This window comes from Clarias gariepinus, chromosome 21 (assembly GCF_024256425.1).
Source record: "Clarias gariepinus isolate MV-2021 ecotype Netherlands chromosome 21, CGAR_prim_01v2, whole genome shotgun sequence".
Taxonomy (NCBI): domain Eukaryota; kingdom Metazoa; phylum Chordata; class Actinopteri; order Siluriformes; family Clariidae; genus Clarias; species Clarias gariepinus.
This window is the reverse complement of record NC_071120.1, coordinates 15,738,155-15,760,726: the sequence shown is the minus strand read 5'-3', so window position 1 is coordinate 15,760,726 and position 22,572 is coordinate 15,738,155. Positions and strand designations below refer to the sequence as shown.

Here is a 22,572-nt window from a genome sequence, read left to right as displayed (position 1 = left end):
TAATGTTCTGTTGCTACTGTTGCTGTGCATGACACTGCGGTAATCAGACAGACTGTGTAACACTACTTACATATGAAGGACTACAATACATAAGTTTCATTGGTAAGACGTTGCTAAGGCAAAAACTAAGGAAGACAACCATTCAAGTTATAATTTACCGTTTGAGCTATCTCCAACGTTTTCTTTTTCTCTTTTCTGGCAGATTATATTTGAAGCCATCAGAGGCCCTTCATTAAGAAGTGACATTGCCATTGATGACATTGTTTTCCAGACGGGTACATGTGAAGGTGCGTATTATTATAACTAGTCCATTCAAGTCAAGCCAAATTGGATCTAGACCAAATAGGGAAAGCCAAATTAGATTAAGCACACGGAGATGACTCTAGTCACAAATTTGTAATAAAGAAAAGGAAGAAATTCGGATTATTTCTAAGTAAGTCTAAATGGGTAAATCCAATGTCACAGCTACATACTGTACAATGCATTTATAAAGCTTACAGTTGTGTGAAACTTTAATATTACTGCCTTGTTCAGTGCTGTATTTGGAAATGTAATCTCCTCCACCATGAGGAATATGGATAGATGTACAGTAAGGTGTTTCATTATTTCCTTCAGACTTACAGTAGTTGGGATTTTACTGCATATTTCATTGGTGTCTCCTGGTCAACTAAAATAAGTAATCAAGTGAAATCTGGGTCATTTCAATCATTTTTATAGTTTTTTTTTTTTAATAAAATTTATATTAATTTTTTTATAGCCAGGTTAAACATTAAATGTATTATTAATATTAATGAGTTTACTGTTGTTGTTATACTTTAAGATTATATATATGGTTTCTCTATTCTTGCATATTCAATTTTATTTGTTCAATTTTATATGCATATAAGAGCAATAAATGTAATAAAGAGCATACACAAATATTGATAATAATACTGAAATGGTCAAAATACTAAGAAAATTCCTCTGTACAAGTCATCCAACCATCATGCACAAATCATTGTGTACATGTGGCTTATAAATGATGCCACATTTCCACAATCTTCCAGTAAGACGGCTTTAACTTGTAAAGAATTAAGGCATTAATTGGTAAAAATATGTGAAACAGAGCATTGCATTCAGATGTGTTTGTACACTCATCTACAGTTGCTTATATAGCTGTTACTTTGACTTTTAGCGAACTGTTCAATATATACCCTCCAAACAAACATTTGGATGATCGAGGACCGTTTATGACAGCTGTTGTGAATCAGATAACGTCAAACACGCCTGTTCAAATTTCATTTTGGAACTATTTTTCAACCATGATGGGACGTGTCGGAGGGACGTAATTTCAACGGCCATCAAACGTCCAAATGTTTGCTCAGGACCATTACCCCTCCAGCTAACTGGGGCATGAAGGTCACATCATGATGGTATAATAACTCTTTAGGACCATATTTATTATGACTTGACAGGTATCAAATCAGATATTTAACGTCCCACACTGCCAAGACATCTCTCAAAACGTTACATCACATTACCAAAATAGAAACGAAATATAAGCCTGTGACAACGTTGACAAAATAGACCTGGCCTTCACCAGCTCTTAATAGCATCAAGTGATGTTTGCCTAGGTAGCATTCAGAAATACTCCATTAGGTAGAATGGACATGTCTACAGGACAGATTGCAAGTATGGGCCTGTGTCCCGGTGTCACATTTCCTCTAGTAACACTTGCTGTTGCTTTCTCTTATTTTGTATTAAAAGTTTTTTAAGTGGGTGGGACATGCTGCAACATCCTATGAATGTCTAACTGACATAGCAACACATGTGCTAGGTGTTTTTGCAAGAGCAGAAGAGCAGGAAGTCTACATCCTGTTCATAAAACCTTATTAAACTTGTCTCTGGCAGATTCTAACATTATGTATTACTTTCAAAACTGATTGCTCTTTCTCTTGTCCTGTAGATCTTGGAGACAGTTTTTCCTACTCAGGCTTTTCTGAGGACTTCAATGAGATTGAATACTGAGCAAGGCGCTGGAATACTGTATTCTGTTGTTGCATCTTGTTGCTTTGCATGACCAAACTGAGAGACCCGTTTCATTGGTTTTCTCAGTGGAAAGCCTTCATGGACACAATATCGACGAAATTTTTACATGTCGCAAGAACAGCTTGGAAACTTTGGTATTTTATAAATCTAGCTTAGCAGTTCTTAAATTAGAAATGCGTTTTGTATTTTAAATGAGCAGTTTGTAATTTTCCAGCCCTTTGCTTGCCTGCAAGAATAACTGCAACAGAAATGGAAATTTTGACAGAAGCCTTATTCTCACTGTTAAAACTGCTTGGTGAGCTGCATTTTAAAGGCTAAACAGCTCCATAGGGCAAGAGAATAAAACATATGAACAGAAATCTGATGTCTATTCCTTGACACTAGTTTAATCAGTTTCTCAAAGGTAACTTTGAAAGGCGGTAATTATTAGACCTAGAAGCACTTTCATGCATCGCAGACCACACCTTTGATCCTTTTCTTATTTGACATCACCCAGCATTTTTGCCTTTATAATTTTTTTTATAATACTGAACAGTAATACTAACTTCATGTTGACACTGTGTATTTATACCGAACAAAACTGTATTGTAATGTATTGTATTGTTTGTATGGTCACTGATGTCATGTTGTATTGTGTCAGGCGGTTTTATTTTGATTAACGAGTCAGTTCAAAAATGTTATCATTTAGTTTTCTTTTGATAAGTTAATAAGTTGTATGTTTTTTGTGGTATCATTTCCAATTAATAAACACTGTTTGATACAGAAGCCCTTTAGAAAACTTAAAAATACATTAAACATTTAGGTTTTTTTTTAAAACATATGTTTAAATCCAGCTATATGAAAAAAAAGTGTCACGATGGTGTAGTGGTTAGCACTGTTGCCTTGCACCTCCAGGGTCTGGGTTCGATTCCTGGCCAGGCTCGACTTCTCTCTCTGTGTGCATGGATTTTGCATGTTTCCTCCCACAGTCCAAAGATATGCAGGTTAGGCTAATTGGCGTTCCCAAATTGCCCGTAGTGTGTGTATGTGTGTGCCTTGTGATGGATTGGCACCCTGTCCAGGGTGTACCCTGCCTCATGCCCTAAGCCTCCCAGGATAGGCTTCAGGTCCCCGCGACCCTGAATGCAGGAAAGCGGTATAGAAGATGAGTGAGAGTAAACATTTAGTTTCTTTTTTTAACATACCTTTAAATTCAACTATCTGAAAATAAGTGGCACGGTGTTGTAGTGGTTAGCACTGTTGCCCTGCACCTCCAGTGTCCGGGTTCGATTTTCGCCCTGGGTCTGTGTGCATAAAGTAGCATGGTCTCCCCATGGTATGCTTCATGGGTTTCCTCTGGGTACTCCGGTTTCCTCCCACAGGTCAAGGCTAATTTGCATTCCCAAATGTGTTTGTGTGTGTGCCCTGCGATGGATTGGCATCCCATGTACCCATGTATCCCATCCCATGTACCCAGCATTGTGCCCTAAGACTCCAGGGCCCCCGTGACCCAGTATACGGGATAAAACGGTATAGATGATGAGTGAATTTGTGAATATATGAACTTTTTATACACATGGACAGACACCATACTGTAAATGGCATGATGGTGCCATCCAGTGGGAGATTATGTCATAACAATCAAATGCAAGTCAAATTTATGTGGCTTAAATCAGAAATTAATGAAATTAGACAAAAACATGAATAAATCATAATTAAAGAAACAACTTAAGTAATGAACTAATGAACTAAGCCTTAGTTGTGTGTTAATCATGACTCACTCAGACACCTTCCTAAGTTTCCACATACCTTCTTGATACAACTTCTATATGACTCTTGGCTTATTCCTGTCTGTAGAAGTATTTAATTTCCAAACCTTAATTTAAACTACCTCCCTAAGTTTAAGACATGATTTGAATATCTTATTCCCACAACTCTAAGTTGTAGACATGGTTTAAATATCCTGGTGGTACAACTTCCCCATAGAAGATCAAAACCTGATCTAGTTGCAATCTAGAATCTACGTACAGTAATGTTCTGTCTGGTAAAATTTAAGCAGATGTTTTATTATTATTATTATTATTATTATTATTTAGAGATGGTAGTTATGTGCAAAAACATTTCCTTTGCATCATGGATTTTTAAAGTATGCAAGCAATATTTCATTTATTGCATATATATCAACTTATAACTGTCAATGTGGCTTGAATTATAACTTAAAGCTTCATGTCTATAAATGCCCACTAGATGGCAGTACAATGAGCTTCTAAATAAAGCTTTGTGAAATTAATCCTTCTGGTCAAACTACTGGCTGGGAAGCTTTGAGACCTAAATGTGGCTTCATCTAGCCATCACTACTACTAATCAACACACACTATCTAACACCTCCTAGGTGAGAATAACAAGGTGCGCCGCCATTTTGTTTGTTTTGGACACTACCGTTCCCATAATGCACGCGGAAACAGCGTCACGTGATGTTTCTGAAACTTAGTGAGAGTTGTGAGACAGACTTCCCGAGCGCGTGCGCGCGCGCGACTGCAGTTTTTACACGACTTCTGGTAGAGTAAGTACGATATATGTGTTTATATTTGTTTATCGTTACTTATATCTCTTAATTACTCTTTTTCTGTCAGTAACGGTACTTGGATATTTCTTAAATCCACTCCCAACAGAATCCATGTCGGCTGGGTTATTGTGCTGTATGACATTTACACGGGGGGTGACTTACTTAACCTACTTTATGTGTGTAAACAAACTTTACATTTATGTAAGTTTATGAGCAAACAATGTTTTTAGAGATAAACAGCAGGGATTACAGTTACAGTGGTTGGTGTGTTTGTGTGCCTGGTCGTGGTTGGTGTGTTTGTGTTAATTATTAACAAAGGGAAAAGATCATACTCCAAAAAACAGGAAGTTTTCACAGCTTCAGCACTTAGTGGTTTATTCTGAGATATTCACTAAATATGTGACAAACAAATTGGTCAGTCTTATTCAGTTAGCTACTTATATGGACAAAAGTATTCTACCAAACAAGCAATGAAATTGTATCTATGTATATACATATACACTTCAATATGGAGTTGGTCCCCTTTTGCAGTAATAACAGCTTCCACTCTTCTTGGAAGGCCATCCACAAGATTTTGGAGTGTTTTTGAGGGAATTCATGCCCGTTCATTCTGTAGAGCATTTATGAGGTCAAGCACTGATGTTGGACAAGAAGGCCTGGCTCGCAGTTCATCCCAGAGGTGCTCGATGGGGTTGAGGTCAGGGCTCTGTGCTGGGGCCAGTCAAGTTCTTCTACACCAAACTTATCAAACCATGTGTTTATAGTGCTTGCTTTGTGCACTGGTGAAATAGAACAGGGTCTTCCCCAAACTGTTAGCATAGAATTCAGTACTTAACAGGTTTGGACAAATACTTTTGCCCATACATATTAAATGTATATAAACTCTGTATTTGGACAGTAAATAATATATACATTGTTTTCTTATCATAAGGGTAGTAAATTCATGATTCATTTCATCATCAGTTCATTTATTGGTACCATTCCTGTGTTTAATAACCATAAGGATAAACATCAGAAACTATGTGATCTAAAACTGAACTTTGAAAGGTCATGTGCAGTCACACAAGTCTCATTTGGTTCCTAACATGACATATAATTGTCAAGTGTTTAAAATGTAATTGGGAATTAAACAATATTTAATATAAATTAATTTTTATTTACGATTAAACTAATAACTCATTCAATTTGGGAACGCCAGTTAGCCTAATGCTTTTGGGGAGAACATGCAAACTGATGCCATTTTTTTAGCCTGTATGCTGAATATGAAAGATAATGCTAGCATTTGTTGGAAACCATACATAAGATTTTTTTTTTTGTATGTTTGTTTCCCAATTTTGTTTGAGTTTTTTTTTACATAGGAAAAAAAAAACACAAGCAGATGTAGAAAGATCTGTTAATAATTATTTTAAATTGGCCTAAAGGAACAAAACAACCCAGGATTGCTTAAAAAAAGCAACAACTTATCTTTGCGAATTTGAAAGTGAGGTTTTACAGAGCTGTCACCTCAAGTTTTTGACGATGGAGAAATACGTCTTTTGTTTTCACTGTGGTTATCATGGTCATAGTGTCTTAGCATTTTGTCCTAAAGCATTTATTATTACATAGGAGCCACCTCTTTACATGTATGCAAAATATCGGTGTCATGAATAGAAAAGAACTCAGTGCAGTTTTGAGAGGAACCAAATACAAAACTGAACTCATCCTTGTTTAAATGATATCAGATAGCACAACCATAGATTCATTTTATAATTAGTGTGAGGTCTAAAGAAGAGTTATGCAACAGAAATTCTGTTTTATTTAACTTGTGTGTTCGTCAAGGTTATTAACTGTTCAATGATAGAGACTTATTTCTGTCCATAAAAAGCACGTCACTTAAGGCAAGTCACTTCAAGTGCTATGTTTTTATCTACATGAAGGAACACATGTTTCTGTTTGCTCCCATCCTCTAAGAAAGTGAAGACATTGTTGATTTATGTAAAGATGCCATAACAGTGTTGATTTACAAGGACACTTACAGTTTGAACCAATTAAAATTGGTAGGGGGAAAATAAACAGTTCTGATTGGCTAGAAAAATGCACTTCTGCAAAGAGGCATGGTGGAGTGGAAGCAGTTTTGGGTGTAACGTGGTACAAAGTAACGCGTTAGAGTACTTGTATTACTTTTTTGATGTAATGAGTAATCAAATGCGTTAGGTCCATCATTTAAGTACTGAGTTATTTAGTTATATTTTCAAAAATGTAATCAGTTATTCAGACAATTTATGTAATCCGTGAGCCAGACAGCAACCATTCTCAATCCGTTAGTGTGTGTGTGTGTGTGTGTGTGTGTGTGTGTGTGTGTGTGTGTGTGTGTGTGTGTTTGTATCTCACATGAGCAGTTTGACTATGCGAGGGCTGATGCGCGGAAAGATGAAAACCTAATCACAGCGGTGAATCATGATAAACCGTACTTTAAAACCACGCAAAACCACGTAGGTGAGATAGGGGTATTAGTAGCTAACAGATTTTGAGTGATGATGGTAAAATAATTATAAAGGTCTTGACTAAAACAACATGCATTTTCTGCAATGGAAAAGTACTCCAACTAGTTACTTTTATCAGAAAGTAACGATGTAATGTAACTGATTACTTTTTAAAAACAGTAATTTTATAATGTAATTAGTCACTTTAAAAAAGTAACGTCCCCCAACACTGTGTGCAGCAGCTAATACTTTTATAGCTACAGACACTGGAACAGTGTGTTTGAAATGGGAGTTAAACTGGGATAATCAGGCATACCTTCTAAGACCTATGTTCAGTTGTTACAATGAGTATAATATGGTAACTTTAAGATTAACTTAACCTGTACCTCAAAATCATCTTGATTATTAGTGCACATCATTTTGTGATGTGTTAAAATTTCCAGAAATTAAAACAAGTCACTTGTTATTTGTAATGTTTGAGTCTCAAATTTCCTTTGTTTAGGTCAGACAGGGCATGCCATTAGCCCATATGTAAACACTGTTTATCTATGTCTGAAATAAGCAGTTTCAAAAAACTAAGGAAACTTGTGATTGAAGAACTTGCTGACCCAAATCTTTTCTTTGATGAGTAGACTGAAAGTGGTGCTATGGGTTTTGTAAATTCCTACTATTACTGCTTAGAGTGCACAAATATACATATACTTTATTTATGGATTCAGTGATGACCCCTTACACTCAGAGCGGTTTAAAGTTCTATCTCAGTGCTTTTTGCTGATGCAGTTACTGAGCTACAGTTTAATCTGCATGAGTGTGTTCAATGGCACAGGTCTATAAAATCAATGAGGCTCCATCATGGGACTGTGTTGAAAATTCCATAGCTCAATTCTTGCTGCAAGGTCCATTCTGATAGCATTTGCCAAGAAACACTTTAGACCTGATCTGGAGTGTCATTCTAAATATTTGGTTTTAAAGGATTTCACTTTATGTTATGCAAGTGTTTTTTGTTGTTGTTAAATAATATACAGTGAAAACATTATGTAAGGAATAAAACACAAAAGGACACATTGTTGGCAGAGTTACTTGTTTTCCCGGATGTGATTGTTCTTTCTGTAACAGCAGTATCGTTCCTCTTGTACCAGCAGTTTGCCAACAATATGTTTTTCTTTATTAATGAGGACACATCATGATTTTTACTCATTCATTGGTGTGAATGTTTATAAGACAAATTGCGTTTACATTTAGGAATTTGGCAGATGCTCTTATCCAGAGCGAAAAGTGCTTAAGTGCTCAAGTTAGTTCCTGTTATCAGTTGCAGTTATAAACAGCCATTCATTTACTAGCCTTTATTTAGTTTTTTTTTTCCTAGTAAGATATAAAATGGAGTTTGTCATGTTACTGAGAAGCGAGAAGGTGATTGTACAAACGTCTTTATGTTGTTTCTTTAGAAATTATAATACGTTATAAGAAGTCCATCAATACACAATATGATTGACTGTTTTAATTATGTCCCTCTGTCTGACTTATTATTGCTTATTGTTATTTATAAGTAAATATTACTTTTCTGCTCTGTTTAATATAGTTTTGCAGAAATACACTGATTGCTGAAGATGAAGTGGAAAGGTGTGAACAGTCCCTTCCTGCACGTCCACTGAGACAGATGAAGAAAAGCTTTTTCCTGAATGTTCAGAGTGTCTCCTGGAGGTTGCAAAGATGTACCAAACTGTACCAGCGACAGAAATTGGCCTTGGTGGCATGCGTGAATACACTCCACCTAACAAAAGAGTGGAACGGCGTGGACGTCGATTGATGGTGTCAAGCCTGGTTGGGGCATTGCTGGTCATCGCAGCTGTAACAGCTTGGTGCTATTATTCCGTGTCTCTCCGCAAGGCAGATCTGCTGAAAACTGAACTGCTAGACCTTAAAAAAGATGGCTTTGTCATTCACAACCAAGCTGGAGCGGTCATCTTCCGAATGGCATTTAGGTACATTTGGTTCTCTCTTACTAAAGCATGAGTACTGCACAGTGGTCATAATGCTAAAGCTAATAATCAGTACACAGGAAATATAATAGAACAAGTGTGTGTTTGTGTGTGTATAAATATAAATATGTGTTGCATGCAGTCTCTGTTTAAAACATGTTCTTTTTTTCTTGCTTATCTCAGGTCAGGTCACCTTGATCTGGACTCTTGCTCAAAGAAAGACAGAATTCTCAGTTGCAGCCGATCCAGTGGAGGAAAGCTTAACTTTTTCATTGAAACTGTGAGGCCCAAGGACACAGTGATGTGTTATCGTGTGCGCTGGGAGGAGCTTGACACGTACCGTGCTGTAGAGCATGCCATGGCCTATAACGGCTCTCACTGGTATGGTGGAGCAGAGTCCTGGTCCCAGCACTGGCCAATTGTTTTTGCAGGAACCCAAGAGCCCAAACCTTTCATTACTGCTGATGTCAGTTTGAATCAGCAAGACTTTGGGGGCATCCTGGAACGCTACTGGCTCTCCTCCAATGCAACTGCTATCAAAATCAATGACTCTGTCCCTTTTCATTTTGGCTGGGATGAGAACAGCAAGATGCTTCGATTCCAGGCGCGGTATCACAACAGTCCATATAAGCCAGACCCTGCACAGCCAGTCCAACCTGAGCTGAGCTATCGTGTTTGTGTTGGGGATGATATTACTTCCATACATAAATACATGGTCCGCCGTTATTTTAACAAACCCAATAAAGTTCCCTCAGAGGCTGTTTTCAGGTGGCCAATTTGGTCCACTTGGGCTTTGCATAAGACTGATGTGAACCAGGAGAAGCTACTGGCTTATACATCAGGGATTCAAAAGCATGGCTTTAACTGCAGCCATCTGGAGCTGGATGATCGATATACAAGAAGCTATGGAGAGTTCGAGTTGGATCCGGTAAAGTTCCCTAATGCAACCAGTATGTTTCAGAAACTTAGAAATGACGGTTTTAAAGTCACCCTCTGGACCCATCCCTTTGTAAACTACAACTCCTCTAATTTTGGAGTTGGAGTGGAAAGAGGGCTCTTTGTGCGAGAACCTACTGGCGAGTTACCTGCCTTGATTAGATGGTGGAATGGGATTGGTGGCATTTTGGATTTCACCAATCCAGAAACCCGTGAATGGTACGCCTCAAATCTCCGTGCCTTAAAGAACAAATACGCGATAGCTTCCTTTAAGTTTGATGCTGGGGAGACCAGCTACCTGCCACCGCAATTCAAAACCTTCACGCCCCTGCTTGATCCCAGCATATTCACACGCCGCTACAGTGAGATGGCAATCCCCTTTAACGACCGTGCTGAACTGCGTGCTGGGTACCAATCCCAGAACATCTCCTGCTTCTTTCGGATCATTGACCGTGACTCTGTCTGGGGCTACGACCTGGGGCTCAAGTCTATCATCCCTACTGTGTTAACTGTTAGCATACTGGGTTACCAGTTTGTGCTCCCGGACATGATTGGTGGAAATGCTTACCCAAACCGCACTGACGGAAATCAAGGACTCCCTGACCGGGAGCTCTACATTCGCTGGCTTGAATTATTAGCATTCATGCCAGCTATGGAATTCTCAATCCCACCTTGGCTATATGACGATGACGTTGTGGCAATTGCTAGAAAATTTACAAAGCTTCATGAGACCCTGGTGGCTCCTCGAGTGCTTGAACTTGCCGGGGAAGTCTTAGACACAGGAGATCCAATCATCCGCCCTCTGTGGTGGATTGCCAAAGATGATGAGGCTGCCTACAAGATTGATTCACAATTTCTCATAGGGGACGATCTTATGGTAGCACCAGTTCTTGAGCCAGGCAAGCAGGAGAGAGATATATATCTTCCAGCTGGCAAATGGAGAAGCTACAAGGGGGAACATTTTGACAAAGGCCCCCTACATCTTACTGACTACCCTGTGGACTTGGATGAGATTGCCTACTTTGTGTGGTCTGGTTGATGCACATGTAAAAGGGAAGTATTTGCACACAGCAGTTCCAAAAAGCTAATGCAAGTCCATTGATCAAGCATTAAAGCACAATTGTTTTTCTCATATTAATGTGTTTTGTGACCAGTATGTTGCTGTAACCAGCATATGTAATATTACAGTATATTTAAATGTTTTATAATTGTAAAATGGTATATCATGTACCTCTTTCATTATAAAGAGAAATGTTTAGAAATTGAACCTGGGAAGGTGGTAGAAGTTGATATTTCTGGTCTGCCTTTACCAGAAATCAGTGCTTTAAGTTTTGTTATTTTATGATTTTTTCAATAGTCTTGGAATGCTTAAAATGTATTAACTAGATCCTATGAGACATGTTTTGGTCTGTTCTCTTCAGTATTTGACACTTCTCAAAAACTACTGACAGTGCCTTATGGAAGGTGAATATTCTTAAACTGCTATAACTACACACAATGTACACTGTCTGGCTAAAAAAGGGTCACCACTATTGGCTTGCATCACATAACCGAAAACAATTAAAGGATATTTAAAATTACTGGAATTGGGTAAAGAGCTGTCCAACATATATTAAAAGCTGTAATGATGGTGCTGAATCTTTGTGTCAGAAATATGGTTAGAAAAAAATCTTTAATAAAGGTCAGTTCACAATGTGATATTAATTTGCAGGATAGGGTTTAAATGGCTCAGATGTTTTTTGGGCCAGGCAGTGTATATACGTAATCACAGTTAATATGTAAACAAGTATTTGTTTTCAGTGCTAGGTACTAATTTTGGGTGCAGCATTTTATGTTGTTTGATGTGTACTTTTTTTGCCTAAAGTTGTTTTCACAATTTGATATAAACTTAATGACAAAAACAATTATTTATTTCTATGTTTCTTGGGAGTCTGCAATAAGAAAAGAAAAAAATTATTAGACTTTGTTTGTCTATCTGTATTCCACTGATACTGTGAATTTCTTTCTACACTGTCTAACATGTGGGGAATAATCAAACTATCAGATGTAAAAGGCTTCATTGTCAGATTTCAAATGTAAAGTTGTCAAGTATTTTTATTGTTGAATTGTTGCAAATAAACATGCACTCTAAGATTGTGCTTTAAGCTTCTTTTTCTTCTTTTTTTAATCATGAGGTGGCACAGTGGTGTAGCTTTTTCAGGCTTACAGTGGGTGAGATTTTCATAAGTTGCCATTGCAATGAAGGATGTAATAAAAGCAACGTAAGGCAGGATGGCACAAGCACTGAGCATTCCTCCAAGCATGAAGGTCATTATTTAAATAAAAAAGAGGGAATCTGTTATAAAACTGCAGTGTTTGCAGGAAAATGTGTGAATAGTTGTTAGATAAGTATTTACCTCATTGCTTTCTCACCCTCTAAAGTGGATAATCTCTTATAGAAAACTGCCCAATCATTCTATGTAGGAACAAGAGAAATTCCGGTGCTTTTACTTGCTTCAGAAAGCTATGCAATAATAAAATGGGAATAGCATAAGAGCAACAACCTGCTTATCATGATTCATTCACTGTGGATTACTTTATAAGTAGCCTGTTTGACGCATGTTCTGGACCGATTTCCTGTTCATCTTGGGATTAAAGAGTGGTTATTTAAGTTACTGCGTCCTTCCTCTTAATGTCTCAAAGGTGTCCCAAAATATCTTAATAAATACTTTATTAAATTGACAAAATGTACCTCATCGGCTGTCAGCGCACTCCGACAGGATGTCAAAGTGTAACCTTGTGTCGGAAAATGGCTAAGCAGTTTTGGATACTTACATAAAATTACGGTCGTACATTTATTTCATATATTGATACTAAAATTACAGATTACAATATAAACCTGCTCTCCAGTAGAATGTTTTATAGCACAAACCCAGATGCTTAAAGCTACTATGGTGCCTTACAATCCTCAGCATCACTGCTTGACTCAAATAAACTAGAAGAATGAAATACAAATACGTAATAATTATATATAAAACACAGTGACATACAATTAACCACATTATGTTTGAACAACACAAAAACATGCTGTATTCTAATATATTACTGAGCACATACCCTATAATGGACACGATTCTAACCATTTAAGCCATTAATAGCATAACTACATATAATATCCATGCCTTTTAAGATCAGTGAACCTAATTATGTACACATGCTTGGATTATCTAAAACAAATTGCTTGATTTTGTTGGCTTTAACCTTTATATATTGCAAAATAGCTGTTTTTGCTTTCCCAGCTCCCATCTGATCAGCTGCCAACTCTGTTCTTGGGTTGTAATCAGCTTGGCATGCAGTGTGAATGTTCTCAAGCACAGGCCTATTTCTGAACAGGCTGTCATGCTTCTTTTTTATTGTATTTTTTTGACATTCTCTGTTGGATCCCTCAACTGCAAGACCAGAAAAAAAACAATCGAGGAATAGAAAAAATGTCAAAATACACCTTTAGGCAAACAATGCTTTTTTTCTTACTTCTTGTCTTACCTAAAAAAGTTGAATCTTCTTCATGCAAAACTTCCAAACTCATCATCTAGGACTTGGACTTGGAAGCAAGCTTGATGGTTAGCTGTATATTAATATTTTTTTTATGCATTTCATAAAATGACAAAGATATTTCAATACACGCAATGACTGTCCAGTGTTAAGAACATCACACACAGTATGGTACATTGGTTTAATGGCAGACCCTGTTTTATGGTGCTTTACTGCCACCTACTGAGCTTTATATAGAAATAACATGTGTAATGTAAAATTATTCACTATTATACAACTCTGAAGAGTTTTTCTGTAGTTGTCTGTATTGTTTGCACGTTTTTCTCCCGCTGTTCATTTTTTCCATAATTCTTGCCAGTACATTATATTCACTACATACAACTACGGTTTTGCCTCAGCCTTGCTCATGGTTATTTGCAAATCAGGCTAAGGATTGCAAAATAATCCCAAAAAGCATCAGAAATCAGGATTTAGTTAAAGCAAACCTCATCCAGCATACATTATTTATTTTTAATTAATTTAAACAGGATTTCAGGCTAAATGGATAAAAAGATGACAAAAATTGATGGAAGGTGAATAGCCATCAACGTTAAAGGGAATACTGCCCAATGGATGAATAATAATAATAATAATAATAATAATAATGTTATATTCTATATTTTATGGTAGCACAGTGGCTTGATGGTAAGCACCCTAGGGTTAGGGGTTCGATTCTCGCCTCTGGTCTGTGTGTGGAATTCACATGCTCTCCCCATGCTTGGTGGGGTTTTCCTCCGAAATCTGCAAATGCTTTAAATCTTGACACTTCAACAAATCATTAACAGTAATAATTTCGTTAGTATAATATCACCTAGGTAACGTTGTGGCCTTGGTCATTATCTAAATGTATTAATATTTGACTTGTGTCTATTTATTCAGCGATAGTCATAGCCATGGAACATCAGGGAAACCGTCACCGTAACAGGCCATATCGTCTCAAGCATTCACAGCGAGCTATGGTGATTAACTAATACAGTATATGTCTTAACTGATCTTTATTTCTGTCTACATAGTAAAACAAATATGCAATAATCACCTTTGAACAGTTGATATTGAGATGTATCTGCTATTTATGCTCTGTGAAGCACTCATAACGGCTCTAATCTGAAGTCCTGTTTGTAAATTGGTAAATTTTGAGGCTGGTAACCCTAGATGAAGTTTCCCTCTGCAGCAGAGGTAGGTTTTGGTTTTTGCTTTACTGGCATGGTCTTCGTGAGAGTCAGTTTCATAATGGTGCTTGATAGGTTTTGCACATGACAATACTGTTCTAGAACAGCTGTCAATAGTGTCTTAAAATAACAACTGACTGTTGTGTTAGAGTTTAATTGGGGAAAATTGTTGGTCAGTGTGATCTTTAATTAAATATTTTTTTAAATGCTTTTTTTTCTTAGCCTCATCGGAGGAGGAACATCAGGAGGACTGATACTGAAATGATACTGTAGTCTACAGATTACAATATGAACTCCGTTTACCAGAAACATGTTTTATAGCGGAAACCAGATGCTTACGTCTTTTACCTAATTAATTTCAAAATATTTGTGAGGTAGAGACAATACTTTTTTCCAGTCAATCATGTCTACATGAATGAACTATGGCACTCGGGAGCATTTCAACGTGGTTCAAGAAGAGGGATCGAATTGGAAAAGCAGATCTTAGCAGCTGATGTGTCTATTAACTTATAAGATGGTACATCCCCCGAGTCTACATTTATGAATGCCTTCATGATCATAATAATAAAAATCTGAAGGAATGGCATTAAAATATCTGCAAAAACTTTTCTTCTATTTTTACTTTTCTTCCAATCATCATAATAGACTTTTTTTTTTTACACATTATATATTTTGTGGTGCCAGTAATATTTTTCATTCCAAATCAATGACCAGGAAAATTAACACTGTTTATAAAATGCAGATAGTTTGACTGGAATTTTATCAGGGTTATAATTACAGAGCAGTAAAAAAAATCAGGACCATCAATCTAATTGAACATATGATTAGGAATAAAGTTTCTATAATAGTTTTATTAAAAGATTAATTTCATGAAGCTTCATTTCACTGTAGGGACATCTAGTGGACATATTTTTACTTACACTCATCATATATACCGCTATGTATTCAGGGTTGCGGGAGGACTGGAGCCTATACCAGGAGACCTAGGGCATGAGGTACACCCTGGACAAAGGGGCCAATTCATCACAGGGCACACATATACACACTAGAGGCAATTTGGGAACACCAATTAGCCTAACCTGCATGTCTTTTACTGTGGGAGGAAACCGAAATACCCGGAGGGAGAACATGCAAACTCCATGCACATAGAGATGGGGATCGAACCTGGCCAGTAATCAAACCCGGACCCTGGTGGTGGAAGGCGACAGTGCTTACCACTGAAAAATAGACTCTACTCTCACAAGCAATACAATTTATATAGAGATGTAGCTGCAAGTTTTGTTGCAATCATAATTGACAGTTATCAGCTGTGTGCGTATATGTTGTTTACAAATCCACTTTGAAAATTAAAGAAGGGCAGTACAACCCTCTGACTACATCCTAACAATTTATTAAAGTAATTACCTTATTGGGAGGCAATAATACAAAATGTTCCCAAACACGGAAGTTCTTCTTTCTCACTCTTACTTTATTAAGTGATAAAAATAAAAATAAAATAACGAATAAAAAAATGAATACAACTAACAAGCTGTTTTTTCACATCCTGTTCACTGGCCATATAAAACACGGTTCATGACATTACAGTGAATGACTGTGAACTTAACTCAGAATAAGCAGCAGAGCTTCATTTATTTGCCTGTGTGCTAGAGGTATATGTATTGAGGTCCTAAGTTTAGAAGTCACGCAGGCAGTTTTCTTCACGCAGGGCTAAGAAGCCCCGTCCCTGTGAGACAAGGGCAAGGGGAAGCCTGAGAGACTGACACTTAGTGTCCGAGTGCATAATGAGGCACCAAAGTAGGCGTTCAGCTCTGTTACTAATACAAAGCATTACTTCTTCTCATGGGATAATCATAAAAGCATCTGTGATAAACATCCAGAGTTACTGAGACTTTTGGTTGTAGTCTTGAGGTCATAGCACTGATCAAGACGAGTTCAACAGTTCCAACAGTGCACCAACTGCGCTGAAGTAGCCCTTTGGAAATAACATACACAAAAAAGATCATAGCCTTAGAACCATTTTTTTTTAGTGTTTCTGTATGTTTTGTTCTACAACAGACATACAAACCTCATGTCTGAGGAACAGCGCTTTAAGCTGGCCTTTACTCCAGTAGTTCAACGCATACGCCAGCAACTTCCTGGATAACGTGTTCGCTCGCAAGAAGTTCCCAGCAAATACCACTCTCTCAATTTTCTAAGTAAGACACAGTTATAAAACACACCTTCTTGAATGAATTCAATAAATACTGAAGGAGTGCTGCTTGGACCCCGGTCACTCATGGGCCTGTACTGTACAACGATCCAGATTCCACAAAGCAGTACAGAAAAGAGGCTTAGAGAGAAGGGCAAGCACAAATTGGACTAAAAACACAAAAAGAAAACTGTATTAGTGTAGAATAAGGCAGTGTTTAAGTCATACCTCATTTAGGGCGCACATGCGTGTGATTGAGCCTATGTTGTTCGTGATGGTGACAAGCGTGGTTCTAGCCAAGTCCTCTTTTGAGACGGCATCTCGCTTCTCTTTGCACATCATGCTCCCGAAACTTAAAAAATGTAAGTTTAGAGAACTGTCAAATTCCTTGACGTATAGTTATGGCGTTGGACTTGTGATGAGATGTGTTTCATACACACCTAGAAGCAACAGCCCATCCTGGCAAGCCAAATCTTTCATAGTCACCTCCGTAAATATCTCTGACCAGTTTATCCACATGAGAGCTTTCTCCTCTTGAAGCCAGCTCCAGTGCCTCTTCAAAGGTGGAGCAGCCAGTGAGCAAGCAACACAGTCCAAGGAAAGTGCCACCACCCAAACTATAAAAAGAAAGAAAGAAATTAACAAACTTATTTTACTTCACTATCTACCTGTTTACATTACCTGTTGTCAACATTACATGACTAAACATATTTAGTAATCAAAAAAACATCCATCCATCCATTTTGAAATCTACTAAGTCCAACTAGGGGCCGTGAAAGCCAATGGTGATTACAGTACCATTGTCTTTATTCTTATTTTACGGCCATAGTAGGTCTAAAGTAGGTCTATGAAGCGTAATTCATAAACATTCACAACACTAAGACCTGTGCCACCATAATTAAATAATAACAAGGTCATATTAGACATTTAATAAACTGTACTTTTTTTAAGCCCTGACTGACCTGGAACCACTGACACGTTTGTAGTCTTCATTGGAGTAGACGGCCAGTATGCTGACCCCAGAGCCGATGTTGACCAGAAGCAGAGGGTAGGGGTTCTCCAGATTGTAGGGTTTCTGTTTGCACAGCTCAGTGTCTTTGGGGGTCTCATAGTAGTAACACTCTGGAGACCTGCTTGGTACCACTGAGTCAATGAAAAGGACACCCTTAATCAGACAGTCCAACTCATCCAGCTTCAGAAGCCGGAGGTCTGCCATCTTAAGGAGAAAAACAATTACAGGTGCCTAGTTAATGAAGCATACTTCATAAAGTATGTAAGTGCCTGTATAAATTAAATGAAATCAAGCAGGTACACACTGTGCGGAAGTCAGCCTCAAACTTGTATGCGCCCCCGCCAGTGGCACAGAGAAAGGTGTGCAGGCTGGAGAAATGCTTGTCTCGAGCCATCTGCAGGAAAGCTGGTAGATCTTGCGTGGGAAAGCGAATGAAGTGCAGGCTGCCCCTGCGTCCCCACAGAGTCAGGTCTGGGAGTTCCAGGTGCACGTCTCGGATGCCAGTTTTGCCATAGGCGGTGTGTGAGGTGAGGTAACGACGAATACTTTTTAGACTTTCTACCTCTTTTTGCTCCTCTTCTGCTGTGATGTCTTTGGGCTGAAAGTAAACCAGCTTCACCAAAGAACCACCTATATCCATTCCAAACCATGGGAAAGCTTTATTACAAAAACAACAGACAAATATATCAGTACCGTGTATGATGGACAAGATATTTTCAATGTTTGAACTCTGGAATAAAGGTATAATAGAATAAGCCAAAATATCCACATAGTAATAGACAAACGACAAAAAAGACATAACTATGTAGACAAACCTTATTAACAGTAACACATTTGCATTCATTAGGTGTTATACATTAACTTGACTCTTTATAACAGTTACAGCGTTAATTGCATAGTTCCGCTTATAATAATAATAATGGGCTTGTTTTAAAATATGGTTACTTAATAAAATGTTTTACAATGTAAAAAGAAAGAAATTTTAGGAAACACGATGGAATTAGAAGTGTGTGTATATTAATGTTGTTAAAGTGTTATGGTTAACCTTCTGGCCATACCATACTATGGTACTATCGGGCTTGTTTATGAAGCTGTGGTTGCTTATTTTTCTCGCAAGAGTTGGCAACCATGGTACATTGTACGTATATAAACCGTATATATTATAAGGTTGACGCGAATTAATTTGACTACTTTCCTCAACCTGTCGCCATTATATACTAATCCAGCAGCGCATAGCGCGTGAACGGGAACACGTACGCGGCCTGTTTTTCTTTAGCGAGTCGATCCTCTGTCTCCCCGAGCTCGAGTTCGACACTGGCCGCTCTGTGTGAGCGCGTCCGCCGCCAGGATCGCACTCCAGCCCCGCTGTAGCCACAAAGCTACCAGGCACTTCGACCCCGGACCGAAGCGGCGGTGTCTCCGCTGTGTCCTCATCTTTGACCTTTCTGTCACCGTGGCTGTCATTCAGCTCCATGACAGATAGACAGATATATATTATTAATTGAGTTTCAACAAGAAATATAATTCTCTTTATTAGACACAATGTAGCGACTGTGACGTTTTAACAGCAACGTGTTTTTATTTGAATTCTGGTTCAAACGCAGCACGAAATGGTTAAAAAGAGTAAAAAAAAAACAACAACCCATCCCTATTAGCTGTCGTTGTTCATATATATATATATATATATATATATATATATAAGTGTGTGTGTGTGTGTGTGTGTGTGTAAAAATTAAAAACACTATATAATCTAGTAATTATCCTTCGCCACCTTATAAGCTTATAAGCACAAGGCCAGTATTTGCACTTCTGGTTGATGCTATCCTGCAGTACCTGTACTATGCAATGACAATAAAGTTGTAACTACTGTAATTTTAGACATGTATTAAATATATATATTTTTAAAACATTTTTACTGTTCAAGGAAAAGTAATCAAACACTGTTGGCCCTGCGTGTAACTGCATGAGACAAAGCGATGTCCCTTGCTTACAATTGTATTTTCAGACTCGTGAATAATGAGCTAAAATAAACACAACTGATTCTGCTGCAGTTCTGAGCTTTAAATATTGTTATTAGTATTTTTAAAATTTTATTTAAGCATACTATACTCTATTGTTGAACAGATCCACCTACAAACATTTCCACCAGCCACCACTAGTCTATAGTTTTAAAGACCAACAGATGGTTCAAGTGCTTGTGTATGTACACTGAAATGGTACATGTAGCTTTTTCATTCAGGTATTATGTCTATTTTACTCAAATGAACTAAAATGTACTAATACAACCCAGTGGGATGTATTAGAGTGTTCCCCATGGTCTTTTCTAATTTTAATTTCTTTCTACATTATAAAACAATGCTGAAGGCATCCAAGATATGCAATAATCTCTTTGAACAGTTGATATTGTTTTCTGTCTTCAAAGCACTATGGTTACATCCTTCATTCATTGCATCTGCTTTTTTATGATTAGCTGGTTATATACTTGCTAGTGCACCTTATGTAAAGTTTCATTTCCACCTCTATATACAATCATACATAGATGCAGTATTTTCACATTCATATTATTTGATAGCGTTTTCTACCTCTTTAATACACCTTAAATTTGACAATTTCTTTTTACCTTATTAATGCACCCTAAATTGTTAACACTCACATCATCGCAGGGGGCCTGGAGCCTAGGAGACTTGGGGCACGAGGCAGGGTACACATCGCATGGCACACACACACATTTACACATCATGGGCAACTTGCATGTCTTTGGGAGAAAACCGAAGTACCCAAAGGAAACCCACCGAGCACGGTAAGAACATGCAAACTCCATGCACACAGAGACGAGAATTGAACCTGGCCAGGAATTGAACTCGGACCCTGGAGGTGCAAGGCAACAGTGCTAACCACTAAACTACCATGCCCCCCCTATATTATTAACTGAGTTCATTAATGCACCTTTATTGTAAGCGTTATAAAGGCTTTACAAAGCATAAAGAGATTAAAACATTGAAATAGAAGGTGTGTTAAAACTTTTGAGCGGTGCTGTATATAACAATATTTTTACATTATATTTTCCTCTTAAGAACAGCAGCGGGTGTAGATTTTCAAATTATTTACATGGCCGACACTTTTGTAGAAGTTGACCTAAAAACAGAGTGTAACACAATCCAAACAGAGGTGTTTAAACAGCTGGCAGTGATTAAAAAAAGAGCCAGGACACAAAGCCTGTGCTTATATTTCAAGCTTTATTGTTTACTTCCAAGCTTTCTCACCTCTGTGTTTTACACTAATATTTGTATGTAGTATATTTTCTTATAACCACACAGTCTGTCGAATGTTAATCCTTTACATCATGTGTTATTTATTACTTAATTATAAACCATATTTTTGTGTTGTTTTTGATGAGGTTGTAATTTAATGTAACTTTAACTTTATTTCCTTAAAGCAAATATCAATGTGGATTTTCTCAGATACAAATTGTGTGACTCGCCTCAGAAGCTTTTTATTGGGATGTAACTAAGCTACTTGATGGTTTCTGGGTTACTGTCATAGAAAACTCATTCATTATCTATTTTAAGTTGTTAAACAAGAAGACAGATGATTCTAGAGTCTGTTGGGGCCCTAGGCAAACATTTGCACAAGGTCTTTGTAACCAGCATTCATCACTGTTATATTATAAATAATAAATAGGTTTTACAGCCCTCTGGTGCCCTCTACTGGCCAGAGGCCCCAAGCAGTTGCCTGGCTTGAATGGAGCTATTGTTTGTGAAATAGGCATACGATTAATGAAACTTATTAACCCTCTATGGCATTATTTTTTATTTTAAAAGGAAAAAAATCTTTCACAATAGTTTTGGGGAGCTTTGGGGTCCCTAATAATATATCAAGCATAAAATGTCAAGCAATCATGATGGTCATGTTGATAAAGTGAAACATCAGCCAGTGGTACCACTTCTTTGGCCTGACCAGTGCAATGAGAAAGTCCAGCAGATTCACCCTATCATATTTTATTATTGTACTTTCTTACCACAGGGGCCATTAAGGATTTCCCACCTATCATTCTCTGTGACAGGGTGTGCTCCAATGTAATTACTGGGAAGAATGACTGAACCATTATACCAAAAATAATACCACTTTACAGCATGCAAGGTGGTTTCTCCAACCATGGCCAGCATTTTCTCCTTGCCTGTGACGGAACTGCCGGTGCAAACACACAATCAACGACCACCATGGATTCACATTTTCGTCATAGGCAATGATGAACTGGACTAAAAAAAAAAAAAAACCTTTAGAAAGCTTGGAGAACTATGTTTTCAAGACTACATATAAAAGACAAAAAAGTCTGGCTGTTTGGAAGTAAAATGAGGAATATCATACTGCCCCGCAAAGAAAAATCTCACACATTTGCTTAGACTAACGAAGTTTTGTTAAGTTTTTAGATAACAGGCAACATTTGCTTATACAATAAATATTACTAAACAAGCAAAACAAATTACTTTGTCACATAGACATTACAGTAAATTTCTTTTTACAGCTTGTTAGGAAGCCAGAATCAGAACACAAGGTCGGCGGGATATGCATTGATCGAGGGCCTAACACTGGCAGCTGGACTGTCAGTTGCGTCTGAGTGTTAAGCCTGTGGTAACTGACCCTTTGTAAGAATCTGTGATGCTTGTTTCTCATTAACAGGCC

At 37.6% G+C, this 22,572-nt stretch overlaps 3 protein-coding genes across 3 annotated transcripts in view; 2 read left to right on the top strand and 1 right to left on the bottom strand.

The window, feature by feature from the left end:
• Positions 1-2,767, top strand: part of mamdc2a (MAM domain containing 2a) — a 30,437-nt gene extending 27,670 nt beyond the window's left edge. The window contains exons 13-14 of the mRNA XM_053481237.1: positions 203-287; positions 1,946-2,767. Coding sequence (XP_053337212.1) covers positions 203-287; positions 1,946-2,007 — 147 coding nt within the window. The 3' untranslated portion in view covers positions 2,008-2,767. The remainder of the gene's footprint in view (positions 1-202; positions 288-1,945) is intronic.
• Positions 2,768-4,471: 1,704 nt separating this feature from the next.
• Positions 4,472-12,088, top strand: si:ch211-117c19.1 (myogenesis-regulating glycosidase). Its single transcript, XM_053481597.1, has 3 exons — positions 4,472-4,570; positions 8,615-9,017; positions 9,198-12,088. Exons 2-3 carry the CDS (start codon positions 8,746-8,748, stop codon positions 10,987-10,989), a joined length of 2,064 nt encoding a protein of 687 aa, XP_053337572.1. The 5' UTR covers positions 4,472-4,570; positions 8,615-8,745; the 3' UTR covers positions 10,990-12,088.
• Positions 12,089-16,264: 4,176 nt separating this feature from the next.
• LOC128509573 (pantothenate kinase 3-like) lies at positions 16,265-19,408 on the bottom strand. The gene is made up of 7 exons (XM_053481349.1): positions 19,147-19,408; positions 18,194-18,546; positions 17,840-18,093; positions 17,318-17,494; positions 17,106-17,229; positions 16,755-16,880; positions 16,265-16,661 (listed from the first exon to the last, which is right to left on the bottom strand). The coding sequence occupies exons 1-7, from the start codon at positions 19,361-19,363 to the stop codon at positions 16,611-16,613; spliced, it is 1,302 nt and encodes a 433-aa protein (XP_053337324.1). The 5' UTR covers positions 19,364-19,408; the 3' UTR covers positions 16,265-16,610.
• Positions 19,409-22,572: the final 3,164 nt, after the last annotated feature.

What these genes read in the sequence shown, in the direction of transcription:
- LOC128509573 (XM_053481349.1), bottom strand. Translation starts at nt 19,363, where the DNA reads ATGGAGCTGAATGACAGCCACGGTGACAGAAAGGTCAAAGATGAGGAC. An exon ending in TTGAGGCTGACTTCCGCACA is followed by an intron (nt 18,094 to 18,193) that starts GTGTGTACCTGC and finishes TTTCTCCTTAAG; the next exon opens with ATGGCAGACCTCCGGCTTCT. An exon ending in AAACGTGTCAGTGGTTCCAG is followed by an intron (nt 17,495 to 17,839) that starts GTCAGTCAGGGC and finishes TTCTTTTTATAG; the next exon opens with TTTGGGTGGTGGCACTTTCC.
- si:ch211-117c19.1 (XM_053481597.1), top strand. Translation starts at nt 8,746, where the DNA reads ATGTACCAAACTGTACCAGCGACAGAAATTGGCCTTGGTGGCATGCGT. An exon ending in ATCTTCCGAATGGCATTTAG is followed by an intron (nt 9,018 to 9,197) that starts GTACATTTGGTT and finishes TGCTTATCTCAG; the next exon opens with GTCAGGTCACCTTGATCTGG.